Consider the following 19,022-nt stretch of genomic DNA (forward strand, 5'->3'; position numbering starts at 1 on the left):
AGTCTCCCAGGGCAGAGCTGGGGTCTTGTGGTGGGGCCGGCCACGGCCTGGATGAGCAGCTAGAAGGGAGCAAGCCCCAGGGCCTGGGCCCTCAGGCCCTTCTCTCTGCTCCCTCTCCAGCTCAGAGCCAGCCCAGCGCTTTGCCCCATTCCCCTGGAGGGAAGGAGCCCTGTGGGCCTGCCCCTGCCTCACAGACCCCGGGGGCCGTGGCTAGGATGGGCCTGCGAGCGGGTGTAGTGACCCCTGGCCCCAGGCTCTGGCGTCTCATGGGGGCCTGGCTGGCTGGTCCAGGGGGCATCCCCTCCCCTGACAGCTCCGGGGAGCCGGAGCCCCTGCCGGTGCAGGAGAGGCCTTCGTGGGAGGCCTCAGCCACTTGGCTTGGCTTCACCCCCCACCCTGTTCCTTTTGGGCCTCGTTAGCCTGGCTAATTAAAAACCCCCTCACACACCAGCCTCCGCCAGCAGCGAGTCTGACTGCAGCTCTGCGCTGCGTGTCTGTGCCAGCTGCCGTCGGAGATGAGGTCACGCATTGTCTTCGTGTGTGCCTGGCCCCGTTCTTGGGCCTGCGCCCTGTCTGTTGGGGGGGGCAGGGAGCCAGGCTGCTGGGATCCTGTGGCTGGCTGTCACCCTGCAGGACGGGGGGCTCGAGCAGCAACACGCTCCCCTGCCCACTGTTTGTGCTTCCCTCTTAGTGTCCTGGGCTAGTCCCGTCCCGTCAGTGCCCTCGAGCTCTGCAACCTGGTGGCCTGGCACGCTGACCTCGCTGCTCCTGGCCTGGCCTGCCTGGGGGGCTTACGTTTCTGTGCCCAGAAGCACCTCTGCCTTTGGGGCACGGGGGAGGCTGCAGGAGCTGCCTGGCTCATGGAGCCTCGGGCTCTGGTCTCTGTCTGGAACTGCCTCTGCCAGGTGCAGTTCCAGACAGCCCCCGGCCCCAGAAAGCTCCCGGCACATGGCTGCACGGGGTCTGCACATCCTGCCACGCGTGAAGCACAGTCTCCCCACAGCGGGTAGCCCAGCCAGAGTGACGTCCCTTCTCTCCTTGCCAGCCCCAGGCCACGCTCGGGGCTGGATTCACCTCCAGGCCCGGGCTGCTGCCCCCAGCCTCAAGTGAAACTGAAATTGTGGCAGGGCCTTTGGGAGCTCGTGGCCGAGGGGCAGCGCAGCGAGAGCCTCAGCAGCCAGGGGCTCGTGCTCCCAGCTTTGCCGCAGGCCGTGTGCTATCACCCACCCTGAGCTATGGGCCAGGCTGACCCCGATCACCACCCAGCTGCAAACACCCGGGGTTTCGGTGCCCGGGAACCGCAGCCCCCTGGGTGCAGCAGCAGTGACCCTGCAGGGGAGGGCTGCCACTGCCAAGGTAATGGGCTGTATTTAACCCTGGGCTCCACTCCAGCTCTCTGCTCCACAGCCAGCCGTGGTGGTGCCGCGTGGGCCAAGGAGGAGGTGGTGTCAGCACCGGGCTGAAGCTCTGGTTCAGCCTCAGGGCAGCCCTCAGAGGAGCACAGATCCCTGGACCATCCGTCCCAGCAGCCCTGGCTGTGTCACAGGGAGCTGCAGGGGCTGGGCATAGCTGAAGCCGTGCCCCACGGCCCCAGGTGGAGCGGGCTTTGAGTTTGCCTTGCCAGTGTCTGGCCGTGGGGGCCCAGGGAGGACGGAGCGTGATGGTGGGGGCCAGGCATCGATGGGGACTGTAGGTTGGCCTGGCTGCCAGGATGCTCTGCAGGGACACAATGCCCAGGCATCCCCAAGGGCACGTGGAGCTGAGCAGGGGGCTGGGGAGTTCCACGCCCCCCAGAGCTCTGGGCTGTCAGGGCCTGGCCCTGCCCTGCACTCCCGCCCAGCGCAGCCGGTCTCCCCTTCTCTCCCCAGGATGACATCCTGTCCTTCGAGCCGGACAAGCAGGCGGTGTACCAGCAGGTGTACCGGCCCGTGTACTTCCAGCTGGTGGACGTGCTGCTGCACAAGGCTCAGTTCCCCTCAGATGAAGAATACGGGTTCTGGTCCTCGGACGAGAAGGAGCAGTTCCGGATATACAGGTGTGCCGGGGAGCAGCGGGGCGCACGCATCCTTTTCCCAGCTCCTGTCTTGGCGTGAGGGGCCCTGGGGTCTCCCTTGTGCTTGGTGGGGACAGTGTGGATTGGGGCTGCTGGGCAGTGTGGGGGATCGGTGCTTGACTCCATGCCCCCCACCCAGGGTGGACATCTCTGACACCCTGATGTACGTCTACGAGATGCTGGGCGCGGAGCTGCTGAGCAGCCTCTACGACAAGCTGGGCCGCCTGCTGACCAGCACGGAGCAGCCGTCCTCCTGGCAGGTGAGCAAGCAGCCCCAGGTCCGGCAGATCCCTATGCTGGGCATGGAGGTGCGCTGCCCTGGTAGGGGCACTGGGGGTGCACTGAGCGGGGCAGCCAGGACCAGCAGGGCAGGGCTCTGAGAGCCTGACTGGCCTGGACCGCCTCACCGGCACCCCCAGCAGCTGGCCGTGGCCAGCTCCCACAGTGGCAACACTGCCTTGTTCATCACCGTCTGCTGTGGGGCCATTTGCCGTCCAGGTGCAGCCCCCCGTGGCTGCGTTGGGCAGCACCTAGCACAGGTGCAGCATGGCCAGAACCCACCAGGCTGTGGCTGCAGCCTTCGCAGATGAGACACTGCTGGTCCCGGGCAGCGGATGAGGGGGATGTGCCTGCAGCTGCCTTCTCCCTGCCTGGGGGTGTTGGGGGGGTGAAGTGAGCAACCGGGCCCTTGGTCTGGCAGGCTCTGGCCAAGCAGGCAGGTGACTTGGAGTATGCAGTAGGGCCCAGTCCCGGCAGCCCCTGGCCCAGGGTCTGTCCTCTCTGCGCTGGGGCTCCTCTACAGAGCTGGTGTCTCTGTGTGTGGTGTCAGGGGAGGGGGCCAGGGGCAGCATACCCGCTGGGCAGGGAAATGGTTGCTCCTTGAGCTGCCCCATCTTAGGGATTGACTGAGCCCTCTGGTGCATCAGTGGGGCGAGGAGGGCAGTGCCCTGGGAGGCAGCACCCTCCCTTGGCCCAAGAAGAGATCCAAGGAGCCTCTGCTGGTGCCCCCATCCCAGTCCCCAGCCCCTGCTTCCCCTGTTTGCAGATGGGAGCCATTGGTGGGCACAGTGGATGTGGCCCCAGGTTGGGGGGGGGCAGAGGGGGGTGCTGCCCTTGCCGGGCTGTGACGCAGGCGCCTCTCCACAGCACACGGAAGCCCTGCTCTACGGCTTCCAGTCCATCGCCGAGACCATCGACGTCAACTACTCGGACGTGGTGCCCGGGCTCATCGGCCTCATCCCCCGCATCAGCATCAGCAACGTGCAGCTGGCCGACACAGTCATGTTCACTATCGGTGAGGCGTCGTGGGGGAGCCCAGGCCTCCCCTCGCGGCCCCCTGCCCCCACCCGCCCCACCGAAGGCTTGTCCCTACTTGGGGCAGCCGCTCACGCCGCTGGGCTTCGTGCCCCGGGTCCTGCTTCAGTGGGGCGGGGAGGGGAGCATGGCCCCGGCCCCGTGGCTGACCCACCTTGCACTGCAGGGGCCTTGTCCGAGTGGCTGGCTGACCATCCTGTCATGATCAACAACGTGCTGCCGCTGGTGCTGCAGGCGCTGGGCAACCCCGAGCTCTCCATCTCCAGCGTCTCCACCCTGAAGAAGATCTGCCGGGAGTGCAAGTACGACCTGCCCCCCTACGCCGCCAACATCGTCGCCGTGTCCCAGGTGCGAGGGTGGGGCAGGGACCTGGGGCTGGGGTGTGTCTCGTGGGCCAGCCCGTGCTCCGCCGGCTCTGGGCCGGGCAGGCTCTGCCCTGGTTCTGTTGTACCGCTGGCCTGGCTCACACGGCTTTGTGGCCCCCTGCCCTGCTTCTGCCTCCCGTGGGCCCAGTGATGCCAGGGGCTGCGTTCAGGGTGGTACTTGTGGCTCCCATGGAGGCTGCCCGTGGCTGGTGCCTGCCCATGGGGTCTGCTGGCTGCTGTGCCTCGCCCTTTCCCAGTGCCCCCTGACAGTGACCCGCTGCTCTTTCTCTCTCTCCCCAGGAGGTGTTAATGAAGCAGATCCACAAGGTGAGTCTCACTCCCCAGCGATCTGTGCACATGGGGGGTGGAGGGGTGGGCCCACTTACAGCCTTGCGGGCCTGTGCCCCTGGCTGTGACCCGGGCAAGCTGCTCCCTGCACAGAGATGCGAGTGCGCCCCTTTCTGGGCCCAGCTGCCCCCACGTGCGGCCTGAGCATGGCAGTCAGGGCCCAGGGCTGGTGTCTGCGCTGCAGAGAGAAGCTGTGAAGGGCTGCAGAGCAGCCACCCCTCTTTGGAGCAGACGGCCAAGGGGCGGGCATCTCCCCCAGAGCCCAGCCTGCTGCACCAGCTCTGAGCGCTCAGGCTGTCCAGCTCTGGGACAGGCACCCCAGAAACCTGCTTGATGCTTGGTTGTGCACCCTGTCCCCAGGCCTGAGTGGCCACCTCTCTCCCTGTGCGTGCTCCCCAGTGGGGTTCAGAGGCCAGTGCCAGACCTTGCTGTGACCTCCCTCCTCTGCCTTCCAGACGAGCCAGTGCATGTGGCTGATGCAGGCGCTCGGCTTCCTGCTCTCGGCGCTGCAGGTGGAGGAGATCCTGAAGAACCTGCACTCCCTGATCAGCCCCTACATCCAGCAGCTGGAGAAGTTGGCCGACGAGACCGTGAGTTGGGTGCAGTGTGGAGTGTGGCCCCCGACCAGCCCAGCCAAGTCCTGGGCCTCCCCCGCAGGGCTTGCTCTCACCCTGGCTCGTGGGGAACTTGTGCTCTCACTCACGTGTGAGGCGGGCTCCCTGGGCAGCCCACGGGCTGAGGTCTGCTGCACGGTGCATGCTGGCACCTGGCTCCCAGCCCTCCCAGAGCCCTTCCAGCAGGCAGACATGGTGTTCTCAGGTGTCCTGCTGGAGGCTCGGTGCCAGCTGGGGCAGGGGCCCCATGAGTGGCCCAGAGACTGCTGAAGCTGGGGCAATACAAAGAGCTGCCTCCCCCGGCACTTAGCCTTGATGCCGCCCGTCCAGCAGCCAACTGCTGAACCCAGGCGTCCTAGTGGGCCCCAACACCTCCCGCAGCTGCAGACTCACTACTCACTTTCCCCTGGCAGCCCAACCCCTCCAACAAGCTGGCTATCATCCACATCCTGGGCCTGCTGTCCAGCCTCTTCACTACCCTGGATATCAGCCACCATGATGACGACCACGAGACTGCCGAGGTCAAGAAGCTGCCCCTGCAGCAGGGGCCCAACCCGGTGCGTGCTGCGGTCATGCCACTCTCCTGGCTGCCTTAGACTGCAGGAGGGAATCACACTGCTTTAGCGGGGGTCTTGCCTGGCCACGTCTCCTAGGAGCAGAGCCTGACTGCCCGCGAGGCTCTGGCCCACCCCGAGCCAGCTACCACAGGGAGGGCACATAGGCGGGTGGTGTGACCTACACTGTAGTCTGGGGCAGAAGTGCTGGCACAATTTGGTGGCGTCTGCCCCGCCCAGGGCTGGGCACAGGGATCTAGGGCAGTTTCTTCGTGGATCAGGGCCCAGGGCTGGCAGAGAGTCAGGATGTGGCCAGGAGGGGCTGGGCCGACCTGAGGAGGAGGAGGAGGTGCCCAGGGAAATGTGTGCCCACAGGCTTTGAACCCCATCCCTACCCCCTATGCACCCGTGTTGGGAAACCCTCCAGGCTACCCCCTCCCTCCCACTGGGCACCCTTGGGGTAGGCTCCCCTGGGCAGCTGTGCTGCGGCCTGGCCCTGAGCCCCCTCTCGCTCCGGCAGGTGGTGGTGGTCCTGCAGCAAGTCTTCCAGCTCATCCAGAAGGTGCTCAGCAAGTGGCTGAATGACGCCCAGGTGGTGGAGGTAATGGCTCTGGGTGGGAGGCATTGGCTCCATTGCACACCCACTGCGGACAGAGCCCAGCATGCGGCAGCATTGTGGGGGGGGCTGGGCCACGGCCCTGAACGGGGCAGCCTCGGGGAAAGCTGTTTGAGGAGCCCTGACCTGGCAGGGGCTGCTGGGCTGGGCTCGGGCCTTGCGCCCGCCCTCCTCCGCACTCTGCCTGCACTTCTGACCTGGCCCTACTCACCTGTGTCCCTGCTGGGACTGACCTCATGCAGGACTGGCATCGCCTGGGTTTGCTGGAGGGGCAGCCAGGGGGGCGCCCACTGCTGCCAGGGGCATTGCCACTGAAGCGGCATCAGGTGTGGCTCTGAGTGGCTGGGTCAGCCCTTGCCCTGCCACAGGCGACTCCACCGCCACCCCCTGCCCACACCACCCCTCCCTCCTGTCCCCGCAGTCTGTCTGCGCCATCTTCGAGAAGTCCGTGAAGACCTTGCTCGACGACTTCGCCCCCATGGTCCCGCAGCTGTGCGAGATGCTGGGCCAGATGTACAGCACCATCCCCCAGGCCTCTGCCATCGACCTCACGCGGCAGGTACGCAGCAGGGGGATGTGGGGCGGGCTGTGGGATGGCACCTGGCTCCCAGCAGGCATGTGGGATCGGGGCTCGGGCAGGCACTGGTGTCGGAGAGCAGAGCCCAGCACCCCTGGCCCCTGCGGGCAGGGCAGGGCAGGGCATGGCCGGGCGAGCGGGCCGGCGCCGTGGTCACTGGCCTCGTGGCAGTTCTGAGCGGGGAGGCGAGGGCCTGGCTGGAGTTGCCGGCTGGTCAGAGCTTCAGCCCCTCTCTCTCTTCCTCTCCCCCAGCTGGTTCTCATCTTTGCCAACGAGCCTGCCCACTTCCCCCCCATCAAGGCCCTTTTCCTGCTGGTCACCTCCGTCACACTCACCCTCTTCCAGCAAGGTATGTGCGCAGCACTCCTGCGGGCCGGGCAAGGGCGAGGGCGAGCTGGGGCGCGGGGATCTGGGAGCAGGCCAGCTAGCAGAGCTGGTCTGCTCTGGTTCACCTGAGAGAAGGTGGGTGGAGGACGCAGGGAGAGAGGTGTCCCCTGCCCTCCCACACAGCCCCGCGGGCTCGGCGCCAGCCAGCCTATCCTGTGCCACTGAGCGAGTGTCCCCTGGCTCTGGGCCACCATGGGGATGGGAGCCCTGGTTTGGCGCTGGCAAGGCCCTGCAGTCCCGAGCAGCTCTGCTGCCAGGTGCTGGAGTGCTCCAGTTGTCCCCTTGCAGCCTTGGAGGGGGGTGGCCATGAAGGGTTACCGCAGCGCAGGTGTCGGTGTTCCTGCCCCATAGCCTGGCAGGGCCTGGAGTTGGCCCAGAACCGAGCCTGGGCCCGAGCAGAGGGACTCTGAGCTCGAGGGAACCATCTCTCCAGAGCCCGGCTCGGCCCAGCCCCACGTCCGGGGGCAGGGGGACAGGGCCTGTCTCCTCCTCCCCTGCGCAGAACAGCCCAGACCCCCGAAGGGGTCCCCAGCCCTGCTTCTCCTTTCCGCCCCCCCATCCCCATCCTGCCCAGCACGCTCGGGCCTTCTGCTTCGCTGCTGGAGCCAGGCCTGCCCGCTCCTGCCAGCCTGGTGGCTGGGGCTGTCCCAGCTCTCTGGCCACACTCTGCCCAGTCCCTGAAGGCGTGCTCCCTTCTGTGGTCATGGCCCCACGTCAGGGCAAGGTGACGGCTGTCCCCTGCGGGGGTGAGGGGCTGGCGCTTCCCCGGGCAGGTTCGTGGGCAGGCAGGCCGGGCCTGGGCTGATGCACAGGTGTCGCGGGAGCGGGTGTCGGAGGTAGGAGACTCCTCTCGGCCCAGATGGGCACAGACATGCCTCCAGGGTAGTGCCGGCCCCTCTCTGCTTCTTGCTCATGTTGGGTTGGGAGCCAGCTGCAGAGAGCTGCCCAGGTCTCCCCAGGATCCTGGGCCCTTGCCCTGTGGCTACCCAGGACACGGGCTCTCCTGAGCGTGTGCACGTGCCGGGGACACGCACGCACACGAGACGGGACGGAAGGCTGAGCCCTGCGAGCTCGCAGCCGGGCTGGCGCAGAGCTGGGCGCCAAGGTAGGCTGGTGGCGGCCGGGCCGCAGAGGTCTCCAGCTGCCCGGGAGACGGCTCAGGGCCCCGGACTAAGAGCGGACGGCAAAAACAGCGCAGCCTCGGGGCCCGGGACTGGGGCCAGACACGGGCCCCAGCAGCAGGTGCGAGCCCGGGCCGCCCATACTGCTGAACGCCCACGGAGGTCTCACCAGGTCTTCACAGCCTTTCCAGGACCGCGTGGCTCAGTGCCACAGCCCGAATCCTCCTCCTCCTCCTCCTCTTCCTCCTCCTCCTTGCCAAGATGGTGCCCAGCTAGCCCCCCTGCCCCCCCTCCACGGACACAGCGATCTCTACCTCCCCGGCTCCGCAGCCCCCGGGCGCTTGGCACAGACCCCGGGGGCCTCAGACCCTTTCCTTTGCCGTTTCTTTCTGTTCTTGGGTTCTTCAAGTTTCATGATTTTTGTACGTTTTGTTTCTTTAACTTGCTTCAAGCTGCTCATATCCCCTCCCCGTCCGCCACCCCTGCCCTCCCCCACTCCTGTTTTCACTTGTAGATTCTTTCTGTACCACATAACTATATGATGTTGAGTTGCTGTTTGTATGATTTTCTCTTAAGTTACATCTTTATTATATTTTAGGGCCCAGGGATCATCCTGATATTGTTGATTCATTTATGCAACTCCTGGCACAGGTGTGTTTTAGTTTCTTATTCATTCACTTTCCGTTCTCTCTCTTTCTCTTTTTAATTCAATTTAAACCTATTTTTAGCTTTCCGTTGACAACGTTTTTTTCCTTTTAGTTGAATATCGAGTTTCTCCATCTGTTTCCGTGGAAGTTGAAAACAAAACCTTCTCCTTTTAGTCCTGGGGTCACGCCAGCCCTGGGGCAGCCCTGGCCCTGCCAGCCCCCCTCATCGGCCTCGGGGGGGGTCGCCCCCGGGCTGCCGCTGCCACCTCCGCACTTGGCCTGCAGAAGGCCGGGGCACCAAACGGGCTCTCTCTGCTCCTCCAGCCTCAGCTCTGCAATGGCCCCGCGGGGCTGGGGCACCTGCTGTGCCTGCTGGCCCGTGCGGCAGGACAAAGCTGGCTTCGCTGGCAGCTGGCACTCCCACGCACTGCTTTGGGTGGCTTTTGGCCAAAAGGCTGGTCCCAGGCTGCGTGGCCAGCAAGGCAGCCCCTCTCCGTGCCCACAGGCAGCAGCCACCGGGGTTAGGTCGGAGCCACCGGGCGCTGGGAGCGGGACATCTGGGGTTCCTCGTGTTCCTCGCCAGGCCCTGGATGCGTGAGGCTGGCCCACACATCAGGGGCCCCTCGGAGAGCCGTACAGTCCCGCACCCAGCAGCCGGTCTGCTCTGAGCAGGTGCCTCTCACCCCACGGGCCGGCTCCGAGGTCCCAAGCGATCCTGCGGCACCGCCGCCTGAACGCTGACACGACAGGTGGGCCAGGCACTGGCCGAAGCAGGGCTGTGCAGAGACTGTGTCCGGAGGAGCTGCCTGGCTCCTCTGCTCCCGCAGGCTTGGTTTCCTCACCAGGAGGGCAGAGATGGCCTCTGTGGCTGGGGCACGTGCTGGCCGCCTCGCTTCCAGGCCACACGGGCAAGGCCGGAGCGCGGGGTGGAGGTTTCTGCGGCTGGGAGCAGGCGGGGGCTGGTTATGTGGTGTGTGTACAGACGTCTGCGGATGGGTGCAGGATTTGCATCTTGGCCGCTGACCTGCCAGGAAGGCTCTGGCAGGACGGGCTGCTTGCAGCACCTCCCCAGGGTGCTGTTGTTGTAGCACGGGAGTTGGCTTAGGCGTCTGCTGGCTCAGGGAGCCCGTCAGGGTACTGGCTGATATATCCAAGCATCCGGGCGTCTTGACTCCTGCCCCAGCCTGGCACGACAGCACGATGCTTCCAGAGCCGCCAGCGTGGGGCTGCGCTGCATCCCGGGGCGCTGGCCTGGGTGTTGTGGCTGCGGGACTGGGCGGGACGTGGCTCTGATGGGCTGAGGGCATGCAGCGGTGCTAGGGGTCGTGGCAGCGCAGCCTGGCTGCCTCGGGGGCACCGGCCGCCCACCGCTGTCCAGTACTGGGGCCAGGTGGGGCCGCGCCTGCTGGCTTGTCACTTGTCGCCTCTGGTGCGGGGTGTGCTGAGGCCTGCCCTGTCTGGGGAGCGCAGGGGTGCCCGGTGCCCATCCGTCCGTGTGCTCGTTGTGCTGTGCTGTGCTGGTGCTGAACCCTGGCCTGTGTGTGGCTGAGGGGCTCGTCTGCGCTGCCGGGGGCGCGAGGCAGGCCGGCCTGTCCTGCACTGCTCCCAGCTAGACGCAGCTCCACCCTCTCCCGGGAGACCCCCGTGCAGCCGTGTCTGCTCCCGGCTGCAGCTGCCCCAGTCTCTGCCCCCCTCCTGGGTCCAGTGTTGCCAAGCCGCGCATGGGAGCCTTGTAGCTCGGGGGGACGGTGCGGGCTGGAGCCCTGGGCCCAGCCAGCATCTCTGGGCTTGGGCTGGTTCGTAGGCAGAAGCTCCTGCGCCCGCGCGGTCTCTGGTCTTGGTGAGAGGTGCAGGGAGGTGAGGGCAGGGGGTGCAGTGTCCGGTGGCATCTCTTGGAGGAGCGCTGAGCTGTCCCGTGGTGGCGGAGGCTGTCGGGACCAAGGCAGGTCTTTGTGGGCTTCAGGCCTGCTCCCTTCTGCGAGTCGCTATCCCCCTCTAGTGGCGTCCGGCCCCTGCAGCCTGGAGCTGCCGGGACCGAGCAGGAGTCGGCGCCGATCAGCTACCTGGCATAGCCCGAGTGTTCAGACCTGAGCCGCTCCAAGGGCTCCCCGTGCCCGCCGGCTGGCAGAGCCAGCTGTTATTGCCCAGGGGCCGACCCCCACTGGAGCCTCTGAACTGTTTGGACAATGGTTGGTGGCCTTCAGAAGTCGCTGCCCTTTCCTCTGGGTGTCCCTCGGGCGTGTGCGGCAGGGGCTGACGGCAGCACCGCAGGTGCCACGTGTCTCTCACGGGCACCGCCTGCTCCCTGCCGGCCAGTGCCCCTCTGCTGCTCGTGCCAGGAGCAGGGATGTTGCTCTCCTGGTCAGCGCTGCCCATGGCCAGGCACTGCTTGCTCCCACGGCAAATGTGCGTGGGCTCTGCTGCTGGTCCCCGTGCGTCCTTCATTGTAGCTCTTCCTCCCCCGCCATCGTGCTCTTCCTCCAGACAGAAGGCCAAGGCCAGGCCTCCCGCAGCCCAACCTGGAGCTGAAGGAGCTGCTCTGCACGGAGGAGGCTGAAATCCCGTCCTGAGGCCTGGACGTCGCTGCCCAGGGACGTCCCAAGGAGATGCGGGTACGTGGCAGTGGGATGGAGCATGACCCCATCCGCGCTGGCCCGTGCCATCCAGGAAAGGGCACTCACTCTGGAGCAAGACTGGAGATCAGCAAGACTGTCAGCCCCTGCTCTGACGCTGCCCGGCGCCAGCAGAGGATCCCATCCGGGGAGCCCCGCTCCAAGCCCCAGACGGGCACTTGGCTACAGCATCTTGCAGACAGAGAGGATGGCACTTTGGAGTGACCTCTCACTGCCCACGGTTTGCCCCTCGCTTCCCATTCGGACGTGACTGGCTGCTCTCCACGTGCTCACGTCCAGCCCTTGTTCCCAGGAGGAGACATGGACTTGCTTTCCAGCTGTCTCTGGCCCCGAGCACGCCTGCGGGCGCTTCCTTCAGCCCTTCGCCCTGTTCTTCTGCCTCCAGTGTCTGCAGCCTTGCCGCTGCCCCCCGCACTGCTCTGCCACTGCCCCCAGCGCCCTGGGAGGGGAGCGGACTCCCATCTCACCTGCTGGCCCCGTGCCGGCCCTTCTCAGCACATCTGCCTACTGTGACCCTTCGGACCTGCTTAGGGACCTAGTCCGCTGTGCAGCGGGCACATCCTGGGCACGTGCCTTGTGCGCATGCTGGTGTGACTGGGCCCTGCTGTCTGAGCTGCCTCATCCGTGCCACTCACTGGTTTGCCAGTCTGTCCACAGCCAGGACATGCCTGCTTGTGTCCCAGGCGCTGGGGCCGGCTGCAGGGTGAGGCTGTGTGCTACGAGGGCTCTGGCCTCGGCAAGCCAGGCCCCTGCCCACGCGGCGCCACGGTACAGAGCAGCCTCGCGCTGCATGTACGGACAGGGCCAGCTCTGACACGAGGCCCAAAGCCCACGGGCTACCTATCCTCCTTCCCTGCCTGAGTCCAGCCTCACACGGACCATCGCTGTTTGGGGCTGGCATCTTCTCGCCTCTGGGTGAGTTGCTGGCCAGGCTTGCCGGATGGGTCCAGGAGCACCGTGGCCTCTGTGCTAGGGGATGCCATGACCTGAGCACCGTCCACAAAGCCCTGCTGCCCTTTACTCCATCCGAACGCTCTCCCACTGCTGTGCCCAATGCAGCCGTGCTGGGCGCTCGCACCTGAGCTCTTTTGGTCTCCCATTCTGCGCTGGGGGTGCAGTGGGGTTTTCCACCCCAGGTGTGTCCTTGCTGGGGTGGGACGGTCTCCCTGCCGAGGCCGCCTTGCTTCTCTTGCTCTGCTCACCTTAGTTGAGCCACCTGTTCTCCCACCCGTGGTTCGCCAGAGTGCTCTAGAGCCAACCGCAGACAGTTCTCGCCTTCCTGCCTGCCTGCCTGCCTTCCTGCCTGCCTGTCTTCCGTCCTTCTGTCCTTCCACCGTCTCGTGCTGATCCAGCCTCCTTTGGAAACCTCCAGTGACAGAGTCCCCCCTGCCTTGGGCAGCCTGCGTCCCTGCCTCGTGGCCCTGACAGCAAGGAAGATGCTTCTGAGATCCCGCCTACACCTGCATTGCTCCACCAAGCTGTTGGTCCACATCGTGCTCTCTGCAGCAAGGGAGAAAAAGCGCTTTCCCTCTTCTTTACGGCACCTGCCCGATACCTGGATATTGCTGTCACCCCCCTGCCACCTGTCCCCTCTTCTGCAAGCTGAACACACCTGCTTCTCTTGGCCTCTCCTCGTGCAGCCTCTTTCCAAACTGGATCGTGCATGTTGCCTGCCTCGACCTTCTCTAATGTCTCCACGTCCTCTTTAAAATGCGGCGCCCAGAACGGCACGGGACACTCCTGGCGAGGCCCGCAGGCGTGATGCCCTGGGCGAGGCCTACCCAGCACCGTGGCACTCCTGCCTCGGGTCTTGCAGCTGATGCTCCTGCCGCTGCAGCCTTGAACAGCTTTTCCCTTTCTTGCAGCTGCAGCACGTTGCATGACCCAAGTCGTCATGATCCAGGGCATCGGCTCCAGCAGAAGGACCCGGACCTCTGGTCTCCTAGATCTCAGAGGGTGCCTGTCTGCACAGGGAGGGCCCCGTTGGGGCAAGGACACTGGCCACAGTCTGGTGGTGCAGGCCCAGTCCCCAGCGCATCCCTGCTCCTGGCTTCCTTCACTCCGAACTGAACAGCCCGATGGCAGCTGCTGCAATGGCACACGGCCCTCGAGAGCCCGCTGAGACCGGAACGGCCATGCACCGGGCAAGGACGCTGCAGCCCCTGCACTGCTGCCCACCCGCCCCCAGCAGCTGCCGATGGAGCCTGGGATGCTGCTCCCTCACCCTGGAGCCAGCTGGCAGCAACTCTTCACCAGGCCTGGCTCTGGACAGCACTGGAGCTGTGGGACGGACCCTCCCGGGGACTCCCCCCTTCTACCGCTCCCCTGGAGAGCAACAGCTTTGGACAAGGAAACCTCAGCTCCCTCCTGTCTCCGTGGTATGTGGGCCTTGCTGGCCGGGGTGCAGGATCCCCGCTGAGCGGCAGGGGCTGTCCCGGGAGCCTGTCCTACAGCCGCCCTGCTCTGCACTCCTGTGGTCCGGCTAGGAGCCTTCTTGCCCTGGCTATCGAGACCACCCCGTCCTTGCTCAGGCCTCCATGCGCCAGACCCCCCTTCCCTGTTGTCCTGCCCTTGCTGGAAGTCCCCCCACAGCTCATCCTGTGCAGCACGGCTGTGCAACTGCGAGTCCGGTGCCTTCCAGGAGCTTTTGGGAATGGAGACTTGCTCCCCTGGAGCTGCCCACCGCCTTCCCTGGCCTGCAGCTGGGCACAGCCCCCGGCTCGCTCCATCTTGGCTCCACCGCCCGCCCCATCGCAGAGCGTTCTGCTCCGGCCTTCCTGGCCCTGTAGGCTGGGGTTGCCTCGGCTTCTCTGGGAGTTGAGGCCCGGGGTCGGTGCAGGGGGGGCCCCGGCGTGGCCCCACCTCCAGAAACAGGTGGCCGGAGACAGCCCTGCAGTAGGAGCACTGTACATGCGTGTACCACGAGGCCACAGCCGTGTGTGCGGCCTGGGCAGAGGGGCCCTGCACGCAAGGGTCACGCCAACGCCACGCAGTGCTTCCCCGACAGCCGCTGCCATCGGTGCGGCTCGGTCCACAACTGCGGGGTGGAGGAGGCAGGGCTCGCTGCGTCTGCTGCTTGCCGCCCCAGGTCTCTCTCAAGTGGCAGCTTCCTGTAGGCATCTCGGTAGGGCCCGGCCGGAGCCTCCCTGGCGTGGTGAGAGCATGGCCACCGCGGTGCCCGTCCAGGTGTCTGCCCGCCATGAGCGTGCGCGCAGCTGCCACGTGACGTCTGTACACACACACCTGCACAAGCGCGCAGCCCACGGCCGAGCCCAGCCTTGCAGGGGGCCCCGCGGCGTGGCTGGTGGGGGCTGCGTCTTGTGCCGTGGGCCAGGCCTGCGGCAAAGGAGGAGCCAGGGCCGCTCTGAACAGGGCGCAGCTTCCCGGCCCCCTGCGTGGCCTGGCGGGGCTGGGGCTCGGCCCCCAGCTGAGACCGGCGGTGCGTGTCCCGAGTGCCCCTGGGCCAGCAGTGGGTCTGGCCAGACCCCAGCCTGGCGCCCCTGTGCCCGGAGCTGCTGCTGTCCGTGGTGATGATGAGCAAGCCCTCCCCCACCCCCCCACTGACCTCTGCCCCGGCCTTGCCGCTGGTCCCAGCCCATCCCGGTGCCGTCTCGCCCTGGGAGAGCTGCCCCCGAGCGCCAGGGAGCAGAGGCCTCCGCTCGCCGTTGCTGCGTCCGAAGCTTTGCCCGCAGGCTGCTGCGGCATCGTCCCGGGGGCCAAGGGGCCCCCGGCTAATCCTGGCCTAACGTTTGGGGGCCACGGGGGCTCCCCCAGTGCCAGGCCCAGCCTTCACCGGGCAGGGCGGGACGGAGGCGCCCAGGTAAGTGCGTGCCCGGGGGCCACGCGGCGCCCAGGAGGCTGTGCCGGCCGCCCCATGGGGCCGTCTTTATTGGGTGCGTGTGTGTGTGCCCCGCAGGCGCTCAAGCGGAAGCCCGACCTCTTCCTGTGTAGCAACCTGGACGTCAAGGCCGTGTTCCAGTGCGGTGAGTAGCCCCGGGGGCGGGGGGGACACGGGCTCCAGCCTGCGGGGCAGAGGCCGTGAGTTCGGCTGCAGGAGGGAGGGAGGCCGGGCCCGGGCGAGGTGGCCACAGCTGAGCTGGCGGTTTCTGCCCCGCAGGCGTCCTGTCGCTCAAGTTCCCCGAGGCCCCGACGGTCAGATCCTCCTGCGGGTTTTTCGTGAGTATCAGCCCCCCTCGTCCCACCCCGGGTCATTCGCCCGCCCGCCTCGGGTCCCCGCTGACCCCTGGGGTGCTCAGCAAGACCGGGCAGGTCAGTGCTGTGCCGGCATGCTGCCAGGAGGAGCAGGGAGACCGTGCCTGTGGGCTGCAGGAGGGGCACGGGCATGGGCTGAGCCCCCAGCATCTCCCTGGCACTGCTCTGTGCCCGCGGCGGGAGGGTCGGGGTCCAGGCAGGCTTGCTGTGGGCGCCCCCCAGCCTGCGCTCCTCTTGCAGACGGAGCTGCTGCCGCGCTGTGGCGAGATCCCCCCCGTGGGGCAGGTGGTGCACGACGAGGGCAAGGTGCTGCTGCAGGCCGTATTGGAGGTGAGCGGGGGGGGGGCAGCGTTGGGGGGGCGGTTGTTCCCCGAGGGCTGCTCCGAGGCCAGGGCCAGCGCTGAGCGGGCCTGTCCCGTGTGCCACAGGGCATCGGTGGCCAAGCCTCGCGCAGCCTCATGGACCACTTCGCCGAGATCCTCTTCGCCCTGAACAAGCACTGCTTCAGCCACCTGAGTCTCTGGATCAAGGAGGCGCTGCAGCCCGACGGCTTCCCCTCCGCCCGCGTCAGCCCCGAGCAGAAGGACACCTTCAGCCAGCAGATCCTCAGGTGCGTGCCCCCTGCCGATCCGGCGCGGCCCCGGGGAGCTCATGGCCCAGGCTGCTGCCACCAGAAGGGCAGGGCAGCTGCTGCGGCCGGTCCCTCACAGTGCCAGGCTGGGGACGGGGCTGTGCCAATGCTCCTGCTGGCCGGTCTGGCCCCTGCGCTCAGGTTCAGCCCCGCTGCACTGGGGCAGGAAGGGATTTCCCCCCTGCTCAGACTGGTGCGGACTGGGGCTTTGCCTTCCTCTGCAGCAGGGACATGGCCTCGGCCTGGGGTCTCTTGGGTGCATTGGGGGCACTAATGCTTCCCCTGGGGCAGGGCTGGGGGCCATGGGCACTGGGCCTTATCATTGTGCTATGGGTGCAGGTCAGATGAAGCTGTGCGGGGGGTCTGGGCCGGGCTGATCCTGCCTGGAGCAGGGGCTGGGTGTGCTGCCACCCCCACGGGGCCCTGCCAGCAATGCAATGGCTGGGAAGGAGGTGGCCACGGTGCCCCTCCTGCCCGCTCAGGCCTGTCCCTGTGTCTCTGTCCACAGAGAGCGCGTGAACAAGCGGCGGGTGAAGGAGATGGTGAAGGAGTTCACACTGCTGTGCCGGGGGCTGCACGGCACCGAGTACACGGCGGACTACTGAGCCCCGGCCAGCTCGGCCCGGACCCCGACCCCCACCCGCCCGCCCACCCCGCTGCCTCCTGGCTCGTAGCGTAACCCTCCCGCTAGAACTAACCCGCTCGGGACGCCTCGCCTGGCCCGCTGCACCGCGGCGTTGGCCCCTCCGCCCCCAGCATGCTCCCTCCCGGGGACGCGGGCGCCGGCAGTGCCCCGCAGCAGGCTGCAGGACCTGCGGGGTGGCCGGAGCGCAGTGACGGCCCTTGCTGCAGCCAGGCAGCCGCCTAGCCCTGCCAGAGGCCATCCGCGGCGGTGAGCGGCCTGGCCCGGCCCAGCCAACCTGTACGTGTGTGTGGTTGGGGGGGCCTGCACCTAATTATATTAAGGAGATTTCTACCTCGTGGCTGTCGTTCTTCTGCTGCCTGGAGACCCTGCCCTGCTGCGGGGGAGGTTGAATTATCCCCCTACACCCCTGGAGCCACTGTTTCCCCTTCTTGGGCCCGGCTCTGCCCAGGGCCAGCAGTGGAGATGCCAGGGCTGAGGCAGCGCAAGGGGCAGGGGCAGCAGGTGGGCTGCAGGTGAAGGAGGGGGCCCAGCAGCATCTGCTTTGCTGGGAAACTGGGCAGGCCCCACGCAGGCTCACCCACCGGCTGTACCAGGAGCAAGGCCTCTCCCGTGCTGCACGTGGGGGGCACAGGGTGGCACCAGGCTGCGCTGCTCTCCCCCAGCAGCTGCTGGGGCCGGGACTCCAGGCCGTGCTGGCACTGGGGCAGCGGCTGGGTCTCTCGGGTCTGTGGGGAGAGGCCGTGCCACAGCCCAGCGCTGCAGGGGCCTGGGCCCACCGCAATGGGACTCTGCCTTGCACAGACCAGGCCGGGCAGCATCCATTGCCCCAGGGAGGCACCGACCCATGTCCTGGAGCCCTTCCTCAGGCATCGGCGGCAGGAGCTGGGAGGGCCCCAGCTCCATGTGTGGGGCAGGCACCAGGGAGGGACCAGAGCCTAAGGCTTCCCCATCCCCACACGGGCCGGGATGAGGGGCAATGCCACAGCACCTAGCTGCACCCCCATAGCCCGTGCCCAGCAGCCGCGCTGGATGAGAGCCGTGCCAAGCACCTGCTGCACATGAACACGCTTGAGGACACGAGGGGCCAGCAAGGATCCCCCCACCCCTTTCTGCTACAGGTACCCAGGGGTCTCCCCCCCTTCCCTGCGCCAGTGCTCCTGCTGGCACCAACCTGCAGGGTCCTGCCTGGAGGGTCTTGCCCCTTCGCTCAGGCTCAGCGCAACGCTGCACTGGGGCAGGAAGGGATTTCTCCCTGCTCAGACTGGAGGGTTTTGCCTTCCTTTGCAGCGGGGACACAGCCTGGGCTCTGGAGTACTTAACAACCTTCCTGGCCCCAGGCCGCGGGGCTGGGTGCTGGGGTGGGGACAGCGCGCAGCCGCAGGGAACAGGGCTCAGGGCCTTTTCCCAGCTGGAGCAGCAGCAGGAGGCTCGGACACCCGTTGACCGAGGCCCCAGGTCGGGCTGCAAGGCAGGATGGCAGTGGGGAAAGGTGCTGATCTGTCTGTCTTGATGGGGGCAGGGGGGGAAAAGGCATGGCTAGGCTGGATGTGACCCCCCCACCATTGCCCACCAGCCTGACAAGATCTGGAACCAGTGCTATGGGGCAGCAGTGACATGAGGGAGAGCCCCCTACCACCGGGCACCTGGCGCTGCTTGGTAGGGCCGTGCAAAATGTTGCCGGCAGTTTCATTTTGACGGTTTCAACTCATTTCGAGCTTGAAACAGTGACGTCAAAACAGCCTCAAAACGAAACGGTTCGAATTCCGAAGCTCCAGCTGGGCTCGCCTGCAGGGAAACAAACTACAGCGATCGGGGAGGGAAGGAGCGCTCTCCTTACTGACTGCGCAGCTGGCCAGTGCCCGACGTCCTTCCCCGAGGTCCCTCCCTGTCCCCGGGCTCTGGGGATGGACATTAAAACTGCATAAAGGCAGCATTGTTTGAACTGCCCTGCTTTCTGCCTTGGTGGGCGTCAGTTGAGTGAGGGCGCACCTTAACACACACACACACGCAGTGTCACCCACCCAGGGCACGAGTTTTGTCCGTCAGTGCCTAGGGGTGCAGAGCCCCAGAAGGCCTGCACCGATCTTGACAGCTGGCAGGTGTCGCGGCCGCAGCAGGGGCCACCATCCCCGCAGCCGTCACCCTGCTGTGCTTTAGCGCCGTGTCACCCACGGCACGAGTTGTGCTTGGCCGCAGCTTGAGGGGCAGCTCCCCCCCAAACCCCTGCACCGATCTCCTTGAAACTGGGCAGGCGTCGTGGCCTCAGTAAGAGCTGCCAGCCCTGCAGCTGCGACCTCGCTGCGC

At 66.6% G+C, this 19,022-nt stretch overlaps 1 protein-coding gene across 1 annotated transcript in view; it reads left to right on the plus strand.

Annotated features, from left to right (window-relative positions):
* Nucleotides 1–17,048, plus strand: part of IPO13 (importin 13) — a 30,089-nt gene extending 13,041 nt beyond the window's left edge. The window contains exons 5-20 of the mRNA XM_059727702.1: nucleotides 1,869–2,035; nucleotides 2,193–2,313; nucleotides 3,200–3,347; nucleotides 3,534–3,715; nucleotides 4,033–4,059; nucleotides 4,536–4,670; nucleotides 5,108–5,251; nucleotides 5,769–5,849; nucleotides 6,286–6,423; nucleotides 6,694–6,790; nucleotides 8,548–8,600; nucleotides 15,146–15,212; nucleotides 15,347–15,405; nucleotides 15,682–15,771; nucleotides 15,870–16,051; nucleotides 16,581–17,048. Coding sequence (XP_059583685.1) covers nucleotides 1,869–2,035; nucleotides 2,193–2,313; nucleotides 3,200–3,347; nucleotides 3,534–3,715; nucleotides 4,033–4,059; nucleotides 4,536–4,670; nucleotides 5,108–5,251; nucleotides 5,769–5,849; nucleotides 6,286–6,423; nucleotides 6,694–6,790; nucleotides 8,548–8,600; nucleotides 15,146–15,212; nucleotides 15,347–15,405; nucleotides 15,682–15,771; nucleotides 15,870–16,051; nucleotides 16,581–16,677 — 1,788 coding nt within the window. The 3' untranslated portion in view covers nucleotides 16,678–17,048. The remainder of the gene's footprint in view (nucleotides 1–1,868; nucleotides 2,036–2,192; nucleotides 2,314–3,199; nucleotides 3,348–3,533; nucleotides 3,716–4,032; nucleotides 4,060–4,535; nucleotides 4,671–5,107; nucleotides 5,252–5,768; nucleotides 5,850–6,285; nucleotides 6,424–6,693; nucleotides 6,791–8,547; nucleotides 8,601–15,145; nucleotides 15,213–15,346; nucleotides 15,406–15,681; nucleotides 15,772–15,869; nucleotides 16,052–16,580) is intronic.
* The last annotated feature ends 1,974 nt before the right edge of the window (nucleotides 17,049–19,022 follow it).

Source organism: Alligator mississippiensis, chromosome 5, assembly GCF_030867095.1.
Source record: "Alligator mississippiensis isolate rAllMis1 chromosome 5, rAllMis1, whole genome shotgun sequence".
Lineage (NCBI taxonomy): Eukaryota > Metazoa > Chordata > Crocodylia > Alligatoridae > Alligator > Alligator mississippiensis.